Genomic DNA, 17,342 nt, shown 5'->3' with positions numbered 1-17,342 from the left:
GTCTTCTGCAAATAGGGATAGTTTTATTTCTTTCCAATTCATGTGTCTTCTGTTTCTTTATTCTTACCATATTGCACTGGTTTAGGACTTCCAGTTCAATGTTGAATATGCATGGTGGGAACTGACCTATCTTTACCTTGTTCTCAGTCTTAGGGAGAAAGCATCCCGCTTCTCACCATTACCCATGTGAGTTGTAGGTGTTTGGATATTCTCTTTATTAGGATAAGGAAAGTCTTCTCTGTTCCTAGTTGTTAAAAAATTTTATGATAAATGCATGTTGAATTCTATCCATTGATTTTTTTTGCATCTGTTGAGACAGTCATGTGGTTTTTCTTTTTCAGTCTGTTACTTGTTTGAATCATACTGATTTAAAAATATTGAACCAGTGTTGCATTCCTGGGAGAAGCCCCATTTAGTCATTGTGTGTTATTCTTTTTATGTATTACTGGCCTTGCCAAAATCTTATTAAAGAATAATATATCTTCAGGAAAGATTTTGGTTTGAGTTTTATTTTATTTTGTAATATCTTTGCTTTTGGTTCAAGGTAATACTGGCTCCACAAACTGAGTTGGGGTGTGTTGCCTCCTCTCTTGCTTTCTGGGAGAGATTGTGTACCATTAGTATTATTTCTTTCTTAAATGCTGGGTAAAATTCTCCAGTGGAAACCGTTTAGACCTAGAGTATTTTGTGATGAAGGTTTGTAACTAAAAAGTCTATTTCTAATAGTTATATGGCTATTTAAATATATATTTCTTCTTGACTGAGCTTTGGTAGTTTATGTCTTTAAAGGATTTATCTATTTTACCTAAATTGTCAAAGCATCCGGTAGAACGTTGTTCCTAATATTCTCTTGTTACCCTTTTCATGTCTGTAGAGTTTGAAGTGATGCCACCTCATTCCTGATCGCAGGCTTTTGTGTCTTTTCTCTTTTTTCTTAGTCTTTGATCTTTTCAAAGAATTAGCTTTTAGCTTTTGGCTTTATTGACTTTTCACTATTTGTTTTCCATTTTCAATTTCAATTACAGTCATTCACCAAATGACATTTTGGTCAACCACAGATGGCATATATGATGGTAGTCCCATAAGATCACAATATTGTAGTTCTACTGTACCTTTTCTATGTTAAGATACACAAATACTTAGTGGCTGGATATGGTAGCTCATGCCTGTAGTCCTGGCGCTTTGAGAAGCCAAGGCAGGAAGAACCCTTGAGGACAGGCATTCAAAACCAGCCCGAACAACATAGCAGACTGCGTATCTACCAACAAAACAAAACAATACATACAATTGTTACAATTGCCTACACTATTCAGTACAATAACATGCTGTACCAGTTTGTAGCATAGCAAGACTCTAGATCTACCAACAAAACAATACAGTACATGCCATTATGTTACAATTGCCTACAGTATTAAGTACAATAACACACCGTACCCGTTTGTACCATAGCAAGACTCCATATCTACCAACAAAACAAGACAATACATACCATTATGTTACAATTGCTTACAGTATTCAGTACAATAACATGCTATACCAGTTTGTAGCATAGCAAGACTATATAGCTACCAACAAAACAATACAATACATGCCATTATGTTACAATTGCCTACAGTATTAAGTGCAATAATATGCTGTACCAGTTCCTAGCTTAGGAGTAAATGGCTATATCATACAATCTAGGTAAGTAGTAGGCTATACCATATCTTTGCTTTCAATGGCCATACATCTTTTGAGAGGAGAAAAATAGACATCATAATTTTCTAAGTATTTACCATTTCTGTTCCTCTTTCTTCATTCCTGAGTGCTAGATTCAGCATTATTTTCCTTCAGCCTGAAGAGCTTTAATTAGCATTTCTTTTTAAAGCAGTTCTGCTAGTAATTTTCTTAGTTTTCCTTCATCTAAGAATATCTTGTCTTCATTCCTGAAAGATTTTTTGCTGGGTATAGAATTCTAAGTTGATATCTCTTTTCTTTCAGTCCTTTAAAGATGCCTGACTGTCTTCTGGACTCCATTTCCCCTGGTGGGAAGTCTGCAGTCATTCAAAGTGATATTCATCTGTATTTAGTGTTTTATTTTTCTTTGGATTCTTTGAAAATTTAAAAAAATATTTGGTATTCAGCAGTTGGGTTATACTGTGGTTTTCTGGGTAGTTTGCATGGTTTTCTTTGAATTTAGTATCTATGGGGTGTGCTGAGCTTCCTGGCTTTGTAGGTTTGTCTTTGACCAAATTTGGGAAATTTTTAGCCATTATGTCTTTAAAACTTTTCCTGAGCCAATCTTTTTTCTCTCACTTTGAAACTTCAATGACATGAACGTTAGATCTCTTTATATTGCCCCACAGGTCTCTGAAGCTTTGCTCAGTAAATTTTTTCTGTTTTTTAAATTGAATAATTTCTATTGATATTTGAAAATCACCTTACTCATTCCTCTGTCCTCTCCATTCTACTATGGAGCAGAACTTTTTTTTGTTTTTATTTTATTTTTTTGTTGTAAATTGAGAATTTACAATTGTCTAAATGCATGGGGTACAACATGATGTTACAATTTATGAATACAAGGTAGAATAAGTAAATCAAGCTGGTTAACACATCCATTACCTCTAATCCCTAACATTATTTGTGATGAGAGCGTTCAAAATTTACTGTCAGCAAATTTGAAATGTACAATACTCTGTTATGAACTGTATTCACCAGGCTATGCAATAGAACTCAAAATATTAATAGCCTTTTTAAAAATTTTTTTATTTTTTTATTTTTTTTGAGACAGGGTTTTACTCCCATTGTCTCTAGGCTGGAGTGCAGTGGTGCAAACTCTGCCTCCTGGGCTCAAGCAATCTTCCTACCTCAGCCTCCTGAGTAGTTGGGACCACAGCACACACCACCACATCTGGCTAATTTTTTTTTGTATTTTTGGGAGAGATGGGATTTTACCGTGTTGCCCAGGCTGGTCTCAAACTGCTGAGCTCAGGTGATCCACCTGCTTTGGCCTCCCAAAGTGCTAGTATTACAGGTGTGAGCCTATGCGCCCAGCCTAAAATCTTAATAGCGTTTTAGGGTAAAAATACTTGAGCATTATGCTGTGAGACTCTGTGTTCTTTTAACATCCCATGGAGAACATTTACTTGGTTGTGTTTTAGCCTTCAGTCAACCCTGTTACGCGCAGCCTGTAACTCCGTCTTGCCCTTTGTGGGTGGTGATTCCGCTGTGAGTTCGGTACAAAGGCCTGTGCTCTTCTGCCATGGGTGTGTCCCAGCCATGCACAGGTGAGCTGGGACCTGTGCCCGTTCATATGTAGAATGTGGGGAATCCTTTCTCTGACTGGCTGCCATTTCTTCAGTATTCTTCCCCAACTCTTTGAGTTGCATAGATTCCTTTTCTTGGTCCAGAGAGACAGGATTTTGCTCAGTCTTGGCTGTGCTGGAACCTTGTCTCAGGTCAAAGTTTGAGAGAGGACAGGAAAATAAATAGGAACCTCACCCTCTGCAGGTTGCTTCTCCGAGTTTTGATTCTTTTCAGTCTGCCTGTTGTTTTTTTCACTCCTAGTCCTCAGGTAGTTGGGTTTTTGTTTTTTTCATTTTGTCCAGAATTTTTAGTCCTACTCAGTAGGAAAGAAGGCTGAAAGAGGCTTACTCCATCCTGGTGAGCATTAGAAGCCTATCGTAATGTACCTAAATGCCTTTTTTTTTTTCCGATCTGGGGTCAGAAAGTGTGCATGGTGTTGGCTGCCATGTCCTTCAATTTTGAACACTTCTTTAACATTTCATTGTTGTGTATGCTGTGATATTTTTGCAGAGCCTGGGTCAGTTTGGTAGAATCGCTCTCAATGTGTCACCCTTTCTTGAATCAACCTTTTCAAGCTTTTTCTCACCTCTTCAATGGACATGCTTTAGCCAAGGCTGCTGGTAACTTCCATGTTGCTAAATGCAATGGATAGTCCTTTGTCTTCCTCCTAATTTCTCACCCCATTCCATTCTTCCTTTCTTGAAATACTTTCTCTGCTTGGCCCCGGGACACTGTTCCCTCTGGGCTTCCCGCTGTCCTCCCTGGCCACTCTTACTCAGTCCTCTTTATTGGTGCCTTCCCAAGGCCTGGCCACTAGACCTTAGAGGCCCTCAGGCATGGGTCTTTGTATACACTACATCTCTTCATGATCACTTCCATCCCAGCCACTTTCTTTGTTTTTTTTTTTTGAGACGGAGTCTCACTCTGTCACCCAGGCTGGAGTGCAGTGGCATGATCTTGGCTCACCCTCCACCTCCTGGGTTCAAGCAATTCTCCTGCCTCAGCCTCCTGAGTAGCTGGGATTACAGGTGCATGCCACCACACCTAGCTAATTTTTCTATTTTTTCAGTAGAGATGGGGTTTTGCCATGTTGGCCAGACTGGTCTGAAACTTCTGACCTCAGGTGATCCACCTGCCTTGGCCTTCCAAAGTGCTGGGATTGTAGGCATTAGCCACCTTGCCTGATGTCAGCCACTTTCAATTCCATCCATTCAGGAACTCCCAATTACACCATTAGCTCAGACATCTTTACATATATTTAATAGGCACCTCCAACTTAACATGTCCCAAATAAATTTCCTAATTTCCTCCCAAACGCCAAACTGTTCCCCCATGGTCTTTTCCATCATAGTAAATGGATACTTTATTCTTCTAGCTTTTCAGGCTAAAAATTGTGGTGTCTTCCTTCATTCTTCTCCTGGTCTCATATTTCAGTCTATCTGCCTTACTTAGGTATCTACAGAATCTGATCACCTTGCACCCTCTTCCTGGCCACCCCTTTATCGCAGGCTACCCACACCTTTCACCTTCTGTAATCTTCCTTCTGCTCTCTGCAGTCTGTCCTTTCTGTTGGCCGAAATGATCCTTTCACAAGTGAAGTCAGATCATGCCATTCTTCTGGCCAAGCCCCCAGTGGCCTCCCACATCTGCAAACATGATACAAAGGTCTACAAGGCCCTTCTCAGATCTCCAGTATCCTCCCTCCACTCACCGTGTCCCTGCTACACAGACCTGCTGGCTGATCCTAGAACTCACCTGGCCTTGTCTTTCTCAGGGCCTCTGCACTTGCTGTTCCTTTGGGGTGGAATGCTTTTCCAGGTATTCATGTGCCTTATTCCTTCGCTTCATTCAGTTTTTTGCTCAGATGTCACCCTAGAGGGAGGCCTTTGATGACTGCTCTGCTGAAAATAACATTGTGCCTCTGTGCCTCTTGAGTTCCCTGTCTTTACCAGGTTTTCTTTTTCTCTGCTGTACTGATCCTCCTTGGCATGCTGTGTTTGTTTTGGTGCTTATGGACGTTCTTTCTTAGTAGAGCGTAAACTCCAGAAGGGGAGAAATCGTGCCAGCCTAGAACAGGTTTTATACCCAGGTAGATGCTTATGGGAATTTGTAGAATTGGTGGCTTTTGCATATACGGATTTTATCTCTGTCCTCAAAGCTGGCTCCTTGGAGTCATCCAGACTTTCTTTTACAGTCATGTGCCAGGGGAAGGATGGCCCCTGCCTCCCACCCTCCTACTCCCAGGCCAGGTCACTTGGGCCACCAACCTGGAGTCCTCTCCCATCCCCTACCCCTGCCATGCGCACGTGGATTCACAGCCCCAGTGGAGATCATTCTGCCAGTGTCTCCCATGACTCCACGTGCCAGGGCCGAGAAGCATGTATCAGTCACCTGCTGTCTGATGCAGAGGGCCTTGTCAGCGGCAGAGCCTGCTTCCCGGAATGTCACGCGGGCAGTCAGTTCTCGGTCACTCTGGATGATGGAGTGTGAGGAATCCATCACTCAGCCCGCCAGGAGGCGAGCCAGGAGGCCGGGCCACCGCAGCTCCATCTCCACGCTCCTTCTTGGCTCTCCCTGGGTCTGTGTCAGAGCTGATTAAAGGCAGAGAAGCCTGTTCTCTGCCCCACGGCCGGTGACAGCAGGGAGCCGCTGGCCAGGGCCAGGCCATGGCTGTCATGCTTAGTAGTGATGGGTAGATGCAACTGCTGTCCAGAAACGAAGCCAAGCAGATAGCTGGGGGAGCCACAGCCCCAGAATGCTGCCTTCAGGCTGAGCTGCCTTTCTGGAGGCCTGTCTTACGGGAAGCACCCACATACAGTCTAGGCACCCAGTCTGTCTGACAATTTGTATTCTGCAAGATGAGTTCATACACCTTTCATTGAATATTATCACACCCCCATACCCGCTGGATTTTTCCCTTTTTTTCTTTTTTTCCACTAGGGCCAGATGTGTTGGCTTACACCTGTGATCCCAGCACTTTGGGAGGCCTAGGTGGGCAGATTGCTTGAGCCCAGGAGTTTGAGACCAGCCCAGGCTGTTGCCAGGAAAATTAGCTGGGTGTGGGTGGCTTGCACCTGTAGTCCCAACTACCCAGGAAGCTGATATGGGAGGATTGCTTGAGCCTGGGAGATTGAGGCTGAAGTGAGACATGATCGTGCCACTGCCCTCCAGCCTATGCAAGAGCAAGATCCTGTCTCAAAAAAATTGTGTTTTTACTCTAGAAAGAATTAGTTGTGGGAATTTGACAAATGCATACAGAAGTGTGCCCAGCTCCACAAACAAGATATAGCATAGTTCTGTCACGGCCCCAGATTCTGCCACGCCCCCTCTGGTCTTCCCCTCTTACCACCTGGCAGCCGGCGGCCACTGATCTGATTTTGGTCCTTATAGTTTTACCTTCTCCAGAATGACGTGAGAATGGAGTCATACGGTTTGTCGTCTTTGGGGTCTGGCTGCTTTCGGCCTCGGGCATTTGAGATTTATGCATGTATTCATGTTATGGTGCATATCGGTGGTTCATTCTGTTTTGTTGCCAGGTAGTATTCCACTGAATGGAGATTTGTCTGTCCATTCCCTAGCTGAAGGGCTTTGGGGTTGTTTCTAGTTTTTGACCATTAGGAATAAGGCTCTCTGGCTACTATATGTATGTGCATAAAGGTTTTTGTGTGAATGTATGTTTTCATTTCCCTTGAGTTAAATACCTAAGAGGGGAAGTGCAGGTCATACGGTAGGTGTATGTTGAACCTTTTTTTTTTGTGGGGGGGGGGGATGAGGGGGACAGAGTTTCGCTCTTGTCACCCAGGCTGGAGTACAATGGTGCGATCTCGGCTCACTGCAACCTCCACCTCCTGGGTTCAAGCGATTCTCATGCTTCAACCTCCCAAGTAGCTGGGATTACAGGCATGCGCCACCACGCCCGGCGTTTTTTATTTTTTGTATTTTTAGTAGAGACGAGGTTTCTCCATGTTGGTCAAGCTGGTCTCTAACTCCCCATCTCAGGTGCCCGTCTTGGCCTCCCAAAGTATGTTGAACTTTTTAAGAAACTGACACACCATTTTCCATTCCCACCAGCCGTGCATGAGATTTCCAATTTCTCCACTTCCTTGTCAGCACTTGGTAAGGCTGGTCCTTAATTTCAGTCATTCTGATAGGTAGGTACATAGAAATATCTTGTTGTGATTTTAACTGGCATTTCCCTAGTGAGTAATGATGCTGAATACATTTTTATGTGCTTATCTGCCATCCATCTATCTTCTTTGGTGAAGTGACTCTTCAAAGCTTTTGCCCATTTAAAAAAAATTGGCTTGTTTCTCCTATTACTGGGTTTTGAGAGTTCTGTATTAAATATATGATTTGTAAGTATTTTCTCCCAGTCTGTGGCTTGTCTTTTCATTCTCTTTATAGTAAATAGCATCTCTGGAAGGACAAAAGTTCCTAAATGTGATGAAGTCCAGTTTATCAATTTGTTCTTTTGTGGGTCAGGCTTCTAATGTTCTAAGGAAACTTTGCCTTCACGGTTTCTCCTACTAGGTGTTCTTTTAGAAGTGTTATGGTTTCAGGTTTTACATTTATTTCTATGATCCATTTTAAGTTAATTTTTTGTAAGGTGTGAGGTATAGGCTGAGGTTCTTTTCTTCGTATATGGACATCCAATTGTTCTTTGCTATTTGTTGTAAAGACTATCATTTCTCCATTTAATTATTTTTGGACCTTGTCAAAGATCAAACAACACTTGTTTTGTGTGTGAGCCTGTTTCTGGACTTTCTGTTCCATGGAGCTATGTGACTCTTTTTTAAAAAAATTATTTATTTTTTGAGATGAAGTCTCACTCTGTCACCTAGTCTGAAGTGTAATGGTGCAATCTTGGCTCATTGCAACATCCGCCTCCCAGTTTCAAGCGATTCTTGTGCCTCTGCCTCCTGAGTAGCTGGGATTAAAGGTGCGCCACCATGCCGGCTAATTTTTGTACTTTTAATAGAGATGGGGTTTCATCATGTTGGCCAGGTTGGTCTTGAACTCCTGACATCAGGGTTATCTGCCCGCCTTGGCTTCCCAAAGTGCTGAGATTACAGGCGTGAACCACCACACCTGGCCTTGACTATCCTTTTACCAGTAACCCCCACATTGTCTTGGCTACTGTAGCTTTTTAGTAAGTTTGGACATCAGGTAGTGACTATACCTACCTTTTCAGCAGGGGGGCTGTTGTTCTTCCCGCTTTACAGATGAAGAAACTAACCACAATCGTGGAATCTTCCTGATCGTCTCCCTTATCAGGTGTTAGATGCTTAGCTCATGTTTAACACCTGATGCCTGATGCCTCTCATGCTTGATGCTCAGGACGTCGCCTTTGCAGTCTGGCTTGTGTTTGACTCTTAACTCTGTTTTTGTTAGTTGTATACCCCTGGGAAAGTAATCTTACCCCTCTGTGCCTCAGTTTCTTCATCTATAAAGTGGACATCACCTGCCTTATACATTGTGGCAGATATTAAATGAGTCCATGTATCAGGTGAAACCATGTGAAATTGCTGATCTCTGACCATTTTCACAGACACAAATGGCAGTTTTACCTAGTCCAACCTAACACGCAAAGTGTTCCTTGTGGTACTGGAGAAAGGGTATGTTCTCCAGAAATGGTCCCTGCAGCTGCTGCCATGCTCACTGATACAGCGCCTGCTTCTGCTGCTGTTGCTATGACATTGTTATTACTGAAGGTGGTGGCTCTGAGGCTGATGTTTCATGTTCCTTGTGCCCTCTAATTAGGCAGCCAGTGTCTACAAGGACTTCCCAAGTGGCAAGCTTCTTGCTGAGTCTGCAAAGAGTAATCTTTGCAGAGTTGGATCATGGCGCAGGAGTGCTCTCCTCAGGATACATGTGTGTGCAGAGTGCAGCGGGAGAAGCTTGAGTGGGCAGGAGGGGTGGGTGCCACTTCCTGGACGTGGCCCATTAAGGGAGCCTGGTAGGGTGATTGGGAATTTGGGATGGGGAGAGTGTTCCAGGCTCAGGTAATGGCTTGTGCAAAGGCTTGGAGGGGTCAGTGGACAAGCTTCAGGGGGAGCCCTGAGGTTTGACTGTTGGGTGGAGGGGGAAGCTGCTTATGGTGGCGTAGGCTACCTGCACAACTAACCCCATCCTTTGCATCCACAGGTCCCACCCACCTCTGCCTTCGCCATGGCTGCAAGAACCGTTATCATTGACCACGGGTCTGGCTTTTTGAAGGCTGGCACGGCTGGCTGGAATGAGCCTCAGATGGTCTTCCCGAACATCGTGAACTACCTACCGTGCAAGGAGAACCCTGGCCCCAGCTACGCCCGGAGGCGTGTGAGCCTGGGCATCGACATTTGCCATCCTGACACCTTTAGCTACCCCATCGAGCGGGGCCGCATCCTCAACTGGGAGGGCGTGCAGTACCTCTGGTCATTTGTGTTGGAGAACCACAAACGGGAGCATGAGGTCCCCCCTGTGATCATCACGGAGACCCCCTTGAGGGAGCCTGCGGACCGAAAGAAGATGTTGGAGGTGAGGCCTTCCGGGGGCTTCTCCCACTCGGGAGCGGGAAACAGAGTGACACTATGTCTGGACTGATTGGGCACCAGGAATTCTGCTTTTTAAGATAAATTGCCAACTGAGTGTGGTGGCTTATGCCTGTAATCCCAGCACTTTGGGAGTCCCCAGCAGATGGGCAGATCACTTGAGTCCAGGAGTTCAGGACCAACCTGGGCAATATAGTGAGATCCCGTCTCTACAAAAAATACAAAAATTAGCCAGGCATAGGGTGCATGCTTGTGGTCCCAGCTACCTGGGAGGCTGAGGTGGGAGGATCACTTGAGCCTAGGAGGTTGAGAATAGAGTGAACTGAGGTCACGCCACTGCACTCTAGCCTGGGCAACAGAGCAAGGCCCTGTCTCAAAAAAAAAAAAAAAAAAATAGAAACCAACAAATTGCCCCACAAACATTTCCCAAGAGCCTAGTGGGTGCCTGGTGTGCCTCTAAGCAAGGGAGCTCATGGAGGCCCCACCTGCAGACGGACATGTAGCAACCAAAGTGCTCGGTGGAAAGGGGGTTGTTACCAGGGAGAAAGACGTGGGATTATTTGCTTATGGATTCCATAATTGCTGATATAGGCCATGTTCTGGCCCTCAGTAGAGCTTCCATGAAGGAGTTGACAAATAATTCCAGGTAGCGATGAGTTCTAGAACCGTAATGAAATGGGATCATGGTGGACTGTTGGGGTGGGGAACCTGTTTGAAGAGAGTACTCAGGAAGGGCTTCTCTGACGGAGGTGATTTCAGCAGCAAGAGTGGCAAGAGGCAAGTAGGATGGTGAGGCTGGCAGAGGGTGGGCCTTTTAGGCCTGGTAGGCTGTGGGTAGTGCTTGGATTCTACTCTAAATCAAGGATTGGCAACCCAGTGAGCCAAATCCGGCCCACCACCTATTTTGTAAATAAAGTTTTATTGGAACATAGCCACATGCATTCATTTATATGTTGTATAAGACAGAAAGGGGAGGAAAGAAAAAAGAAAATATGCTCATTGCCTGATAGGCGAAGCCCTATTATTATTTTTTAAATAAAAACTTTCCAAACATCAAGACCAAACAGGAATTCTGATATTTAGGGTTTGGCAGAGCGTGCTTTCATACTGCAGCATCTGAGTTAAGTCGTTGCAGCAGAGACTGTTTGAGACCATACATCACGTTAAAGGCTAAAATATTTACTATCGTAGATTTGTTAAATAAAATGCATGATGTCCTAGTTAGACTTGAGTTTCAGATAAATGAAAAATAATGTCTTAGTATTTAAGTATGTTTCATATTGCATGGGGCATACTTACACTACAGTATTATTTATTATTGATCTGACAGTCATATGTAACTGGGCATCCTGTAGTTTTATTTGCTGAATTTGGCAACCCTTACTGTCTATCCCCTTTACAGAAAATGCTTGCCAGCCACTGCTCTAAGTGAATAGGAAGTTCCTGGGGAGTTTTAAATGGAGAGTTTTAAATGGGGGAGTCATATCTGATTTTCTTTTTGAAAAAGAGGACTTTGGCTGCTGTTTTGTGAAATGGCTGGTGGGGGGACAATTTTCTGAGAATAATAATGGAGAGAGCCCCCTCCCACTGAGGGGAGATGACAGGCTTGTGGGGGCTTGAAGCGGTAAGTGGCTGGGGCCACAGAAGGGTTGACTATTGTGATCTTTCTGCTTCTATGGGATTAGAACCTTGGGAAGGCAGCCAGAGCTGAGGAATGGGGGACACGGGGACTTTGTAAAGATTCAGGGGGTGAGGGGCAGGGGGAGAGAACCAGCCCAGGGTCTCTGGCAAACCCTAAATATCCAAATTCCAGGTTTGTCTTAACGTTTGCAAGGTTTTTATTTAAAAAAAAGAATAAATAAGGCTTTTGCTCCCAGGCAGTGAGCATCTTTCCCTTTTTTTCTTTTCTCTTTCATTTTCTTTCCTTTTTCATTCTTTCCACCCATTTGTCTTTTTTCTTGTCTGTCTTATCTTTCTTGTCTGTCTTTCTAGTCTTCCTCCACTTTTTGGAGGCAGTGGTGAGTATGCAATACTTGTTTCTTTTCTAATCTGTTCTTCCTTCTTCCAAAGAGGCGGTTCAGGCTGCACATGTGACCCGTGGCCATGTCGCTCCTGCAGCCAGTCCCAGAACCATTTCTTGCAGCCACAGAGCTCTTCTCACCTCTCCACCAAAGTGATCTTCTGAACGGCCATGACCAGACAAGCTCCTGAGGGCAAACTCAGCTCCCCTTCTAATCCTCTAGAGCTGCTGCTTTATCCTCACTGCATGAGCTCCAGGGTCCCTGGGCGCAGCATCCTGGGGCAGCCCGGGAGTCCCCCGAGGACGTGGCTCTGTGCTGACTTCAGCTTTGACTGCTGAGCAGGCTGGGGGAAATGCACTGAGTGAATTCTCCCTTATTGCAGATCCTGTTTGAGTTGCTGCATGTCCCATCCGTTCTCCTGGCCGACCAGCTGCAGATGTCCCTGTATGCCTCTGGCCTCCTGACCGGAGTGGTGGTTGATTCTGGCTACGGCCTGACCCGCGTGCAGCCTTTCCACCAGGGCCGCCCCTTGCCCGCCAGTGGCAAGACGCTGGAGTTCGCCGGCCAGGATCTCTCCGCCTATCTTCTCAAGAGCCTCTTTAAGGAAGATTGCGATAGACGCAGCCTGTTTCAGCTGGAGACGGTCGCCATTACTCAGATGAACAAGTGCTACGTGCCGCAGAATCTGGGGGAGGCCCTGGACTTTCGTGAGAGGCAGAAGAGTGGCTTGGATGAGAGCAACACCTATCAGCTCCCAGACGGCTCCCGCGTGGAGCTGACCCCCATGCAGCGGGTGGCTCCTGAGATGTTCTTTAGCCCGCAGGTGTTCGAGCAGCCAGGGCCCAGCATCCCAAGGGCCATCGTGGAATCCGTGGAGTCCTGTGAGATCTCCCTGCGCCCCCTGCTGGTCTCCCATGTGATGGCCTGCGGGGGCAACACCCTCTATCCCGGGTTCACAAAGCGCCTGTTCAGGGAGCTGATGGGGGATGGTGTCTCCTCCACCAAGGCCACAGTCTGGGCGGGTTCCAATAGAAACTTCAGTGTCTGGCTAGGAGCGTCCGTGGTGGCTCACCTTTCTACCTACCAGTCTGAGTGGATGTCCCGAGAGGAGTATGGTGAGCATAGGAGGATGTGACCCTACTGGCTGTCTCCTGAGAATGGGCTCCTGTTAGACGGGCACGGGCAGATTAATTTTAGCAAAATGTTCTGGGTAGTGGTAGAATGAGGTGAGGTGGGGTGAGCTGGCTTTGGAATTCTGGGGGCATAAGTGTATTTTTTAGGTTCTAAGGTTTTATCTTGTTGCAAGAGTGGGACCTATCCAAGGGGAAAGACAAGATGGTATCCTTGGAAACTCTGCAGGGAACGGTTTTTCCAGGGTAGCCTGTCATTGGAGTATGAGTGGCTGACTGCCATCTCCATGCCTGAGAGCCACTGGTTTTTCATTGACATTTCCCTTGGTTTGTCTCATTCTTCTTGGTTGAGTAGGTTTTAACTGGGGTAACACTTCTGCTAGGAGTCCCAATTATTTTTGACTAGGGGATGGGGAAGAGTTGACATTTCTGGTCCTACAGGCCCTTTCTGGCCAGGGAGGCATTGCTGCAGGTGAGCCTGGGATGCCCTTGCCACCTGTGGTTGGACCTTGTTTTATATCTGCAAATAAACAACTTGTTTGGAAGCAGCGCTGGCTCCTGTGATGGATGGGGGTAGGGTGGGCGGCCCCTTGGGGAGTATCAGGGAGTTTAAGTGTGAGAGAGCCAGGTAGGGGCCAGGGCAATCTCTGAGGTGTCTGGGGCCTGTGAACAGTGGCTGCCACTGAGCCAAATAGGCAAGGGTCTGGACCCCGGCAGTTCTTCCACTGCCGCATTCTATCCATCCATCCCAGGTGTCCCAATATTCTGTTTAAAGTTTTCCTTCCTTCTTGTATTTGTTTGGTATATATCTGATGAATATTCAAGTACCTACCATGTTTTAGGAGCTTTGCTGGACACTGGGGACTTGAGGTGAGAAAGATGCACAAGGTTTCTGGTTTCAAGCTTACAGCATCCTGTGGGATCTATTGTAGACAGTACATACGTTAATATTTCTGATGATGAAGAATGAAATTAATCAAATGTGACACGGTCGTGTGATCTGGAGGTGGAGGGATAGCCACTTTCAATGGAGTGGACTGAGATGAGGCTGCTAGGGACCATCAGTAACTGTGTTCTCTTCTTCAATGGCACACTGAGGCAATGCTCCCAAGTCCTCAGCAGTTATATAGGGCCAGGTGGCTGAGTTCTGGCCCATTTGGCATGCACCTGACCTTAAAAATACCCCTTCACAGCCTGCGGGATGGGTCAATGGGGAGGATGTGTAAGCCTTAGGGGATGGCAAGAGTTGCAGATGGAAGAAGCCTGAGTGCCTGGGTTTAACAGAAACCCCTGCCCAACCCCACCAACACTAGCCTGTGGCATGAGGAATCTATGTTCAGCCACTGAGAGTGTGGGGCTGTTTGTTACAGCAACTGTTTTGCTTACTCTGACTAATACAGAGAAAGGAGCCACAATATACAATTTATTTAATGAAATGTATTTTCTGTTAAGTGCCAGAACTGGGGTTTGAACCCAGCCTGGGCTCTCAACCATAGTGTTATCCAGCGGTTTCTGAAAGGGATTCTTGGCTCCTTAATGTTAAGAGCTGGAATAGAGTAACAAGTGTAGTTTGGAAGACTGGAGCTCAAGGAACCCAGATGTCTCAGGGCAAGTAGAAGAAGATTTGGAGGGCAGAGTCCAGCTCACCTTGTCTTTGAATACGTGAGCCATATTCTCATGTGTTTGCTCCCACAGTTGAAGCATCAGCAGTCCCCAGGGAAAAGAGTAGGAGCCTGGAATAACAATTCTTAGACCAACTCAGAACCAGCCTGGTGCAAGCCCCAGACTTGGTGTCAGATTGAGTTTCAGGGTGGCCCTATCACGAACTGAGCTGCCTTGGGCAAGTTTTTTAACCTCTTTGAGTCTATCAAGTATAAAATAGGAAGTAATAACCACCTCCTGTCAGAGATTTGGGGTTGAAGACAAGCTAAGATAGGGGATGAGAACTCACTGTGAAGCTATGATGTGCTACTGAGGTAAGAGACATGACTTTCAAGTTTTTAAGTTGATGTCACTTGCCTGTTAAACAGAAGTGTTGATAACAATGGCAGCTACCATCACTTGCCAAGCATTGTGATGAGAGTTTTACAAATGGAGTCACATTTAATTCTCACGTGCACATTGTGAAATGAGTGATGTTTGTCCCCACTTGCAAATAAGAAAACCAAAGATTAGCAATGTTAAGCACTTGTTCAAGTTCACACTCAAGTTCAAGCTAATCATGATTTGTCAGAGTTAGGAATGGATTCAGTATGCCTAGAACACTAGGCTAAAAGTGGCCGAAACAGATTTGTCTGTCTCAAGCAACAAGTAGACACTCCAGGGGAACAGTGTCAAATCTACAGCACCAAGGTCTCTCTTTATCTTTCCATTTCTCCACCTTCAGTGTGTAGGCTTGTTGGGTTGTGGTCACAAAACGGCTGTGGCAGCTCCAGGCATCACCCGCTGTATTTCCTGCAGGAAAAGGAAGCATGAAGAGAGTGTTTCATCTGGGTCTGTCACTTGCTATTAGAAAGTTGTCGTCCAGCAGATTTCTGTTTGGCTCGTTACTTGGAGGTAGCTGAAAGAGGTGACATACAGGTATTGAGTGAGCTGATCCACAATGTTCGTTCCTTGGCAGAGGAGAGCTTTGAATCTACGTCTGTCCGTACTAAAGCCTGTGTTATCACCGACAGTGGCAGACTACCTTCTCAGCTTTCTGGGCCTTTTTGGTTCCCTTGGCCTGAGATGCAGATGTATTGATTTTCCCAGGCTTGTGTGAAAGCTGCTTTTGGATAGTAGTCAAGGTGTGGGCACCCTGGGCAGCAATCTTTGCACTTGAAACCCCTGTGTTTGTACACACCTGAGCCTTAAAAGGCAGAAGTGGGGGCAGCTTAGGAATGTAGGACAAGGGAAAGGAGGGCCTGGAGGGGAGATGGGCAAGGGGCGTTTTCTTTCCTTATTTAGCTCTGGGCAACTGTCATCAGAACCCTTTTCCTCATTTCATTCTGAATGTAACATTTAACCTTTCTGTTCAAGCATCAAATCTGGCTGCCTAGTGTATAATTATGAACTTTTCTTCACTTTTTCTCCCCCCTCCCCCACCCCCAAAGCTTTTAAAACTCCCTTGTTGGGTACCATCTCTCTCCTCTGACTCTCCAATTAAATTAAAAATAGCAGCTCCATGGGCTGTGCGGGGCCATCAACCTAATGCGGAACTGCTGGCACGCCAGGCCTGGCGGGGTGGCACGTGGTGCCCAGAAGATGCCTGCCGGGCTCCAGCAAGGCCTGGCAGCTGCTCAGAGCTTGGGGAGGCTCATCCTCTGCAAGGGGTCTGGGGCTGTCTGCCAGGGGCAGCCAGGTGCAGTGGGGAGGGAGGCAGGGTCTTGGCAGCTGGGTCAGGGGCTGGGTGGGGCTGGCAGAGGGGACAAAGGGAAAGAGCCCCCAGGTGACCCATCCCCAGTTCTGAGGATACAGTTCTGCCAATTTCTGCTGCAAAGGCTGAGGCTTAGTACTCTTGCATCTGGGTGTGGGTAGGCTTTGGATGCCTAAGTTCCCCAGGATAACCCTGGCAGAAGGTTTAGGTTCTGCTGATGCTGACAACCAAGTCGACATTGACACTGAGCATCCTCCTGCCTCTAGAGGAGAAGTGTATGACCTCTCCCACCTCCAGGGCCCTTTCTTAGACAGATGGTGAAAATTGACAAGCGTGTGAGCTCTGAAGCCAGACTCCATGGACTGCAGTCCCCGCTGTGCTGCTTTCTGGCTCTCCTAACCTCCCTGTGCCTCACTTTGCCTCTCTGTAAAGCGGGCATAACAAAGATGCCTACCTCAGGGTGGCTTTGATGATTACCATATAGTTTTAATGAGTTAACGTACATAAAACACTAAGCGAGCGCCAGTCACATGAAGGTTAGCTATTATTTCGTGCATACCAGCCTCTATCGGCCAACTCCTTAGGCACACAGCTGGCTCATTTTGTTTTTACTTGGTCACAGACAGATAGATGCTGGTGATACAACATCATTAAAACATCATAACGCGCTGGCTTAGTTTCCCCGGGGGAAGGCATTGCAGGGTAATTTCTTTTCTTGTCTGAATGTTGTGGTCTGAATGTGTCCCTACAAAATTCATGTTGAAACCTCATCCCCATTGTGGTGGTGGCAAAAAGGTGGGGCCTTTTCGGAAGTAAGTGATTGTCATGAGGGTTCTGTCCTCATGAACGGGACTAATTCTCCATAAAAGAGGACCTTGGCTGCCTGGCCCTCCACTCTTCCACAGTGCGAGAGCACAGCATTCGTCCCTTCTGGAGGATGTAGCGATAAGGTACGGTCTTGGAATCAGAGAGTGGACCCTCACCAGACACCACATCTGTGGGTGCCTTGATCTTGACCTCC

The 17,342-nt window shown here is 46.0% G+C and overlaps 1 protein-coding gene across 1 annotated transcript in view; it reads left to right on the top strand.

Annotated features, from left to right (window-relative positions):
• Positions 1–13,514, top strand: part of ACTL8 (actin like 8) — a 73,578-nt gene extending 60,064 nt beyond the window's left edge. The window contains exons 2-3 of the mRNA XM_007980296.3: positions 9,430–9,801; positions 12,219–13,514. Of these exons, the coding sequence (XP_007978487.2) occupies positions 9,454–9,801; positions 12,219–12,971 (1,101 nt within the window). The 5' untranslated portion in view covers positions 9,430–9,453 and the 3' untranslated portion in view covers positions 12,972–13,514. The remainder of the gene's footprint in view (positions 1–9,429; positions 9,802–12,218) is intronic.
• The last annotated feature ends 3,828 nt before the right edge of the window (positions 13,515–17,342 follow it).

This window comes from Chlorocebus sabaeus, chromosome 20, assembly GCF_047675955.1.
Source record: "Chlorocebus sabaeus isolate Y175 chromosome 20, mChlSab1.0.hap1, whole genome shotgun sequence".
Lineage (NCBI taxonomy): Eukaryota > Metazoa > Chordata > Mammalia > Primates > Cercopithecidae > Chlorocebus > Chlorocebus sabaeus.
Note: the sequence above shows the minus strand (reverse complement) of the source record. Positions and strands in the feature narration are given on the sequence as shown.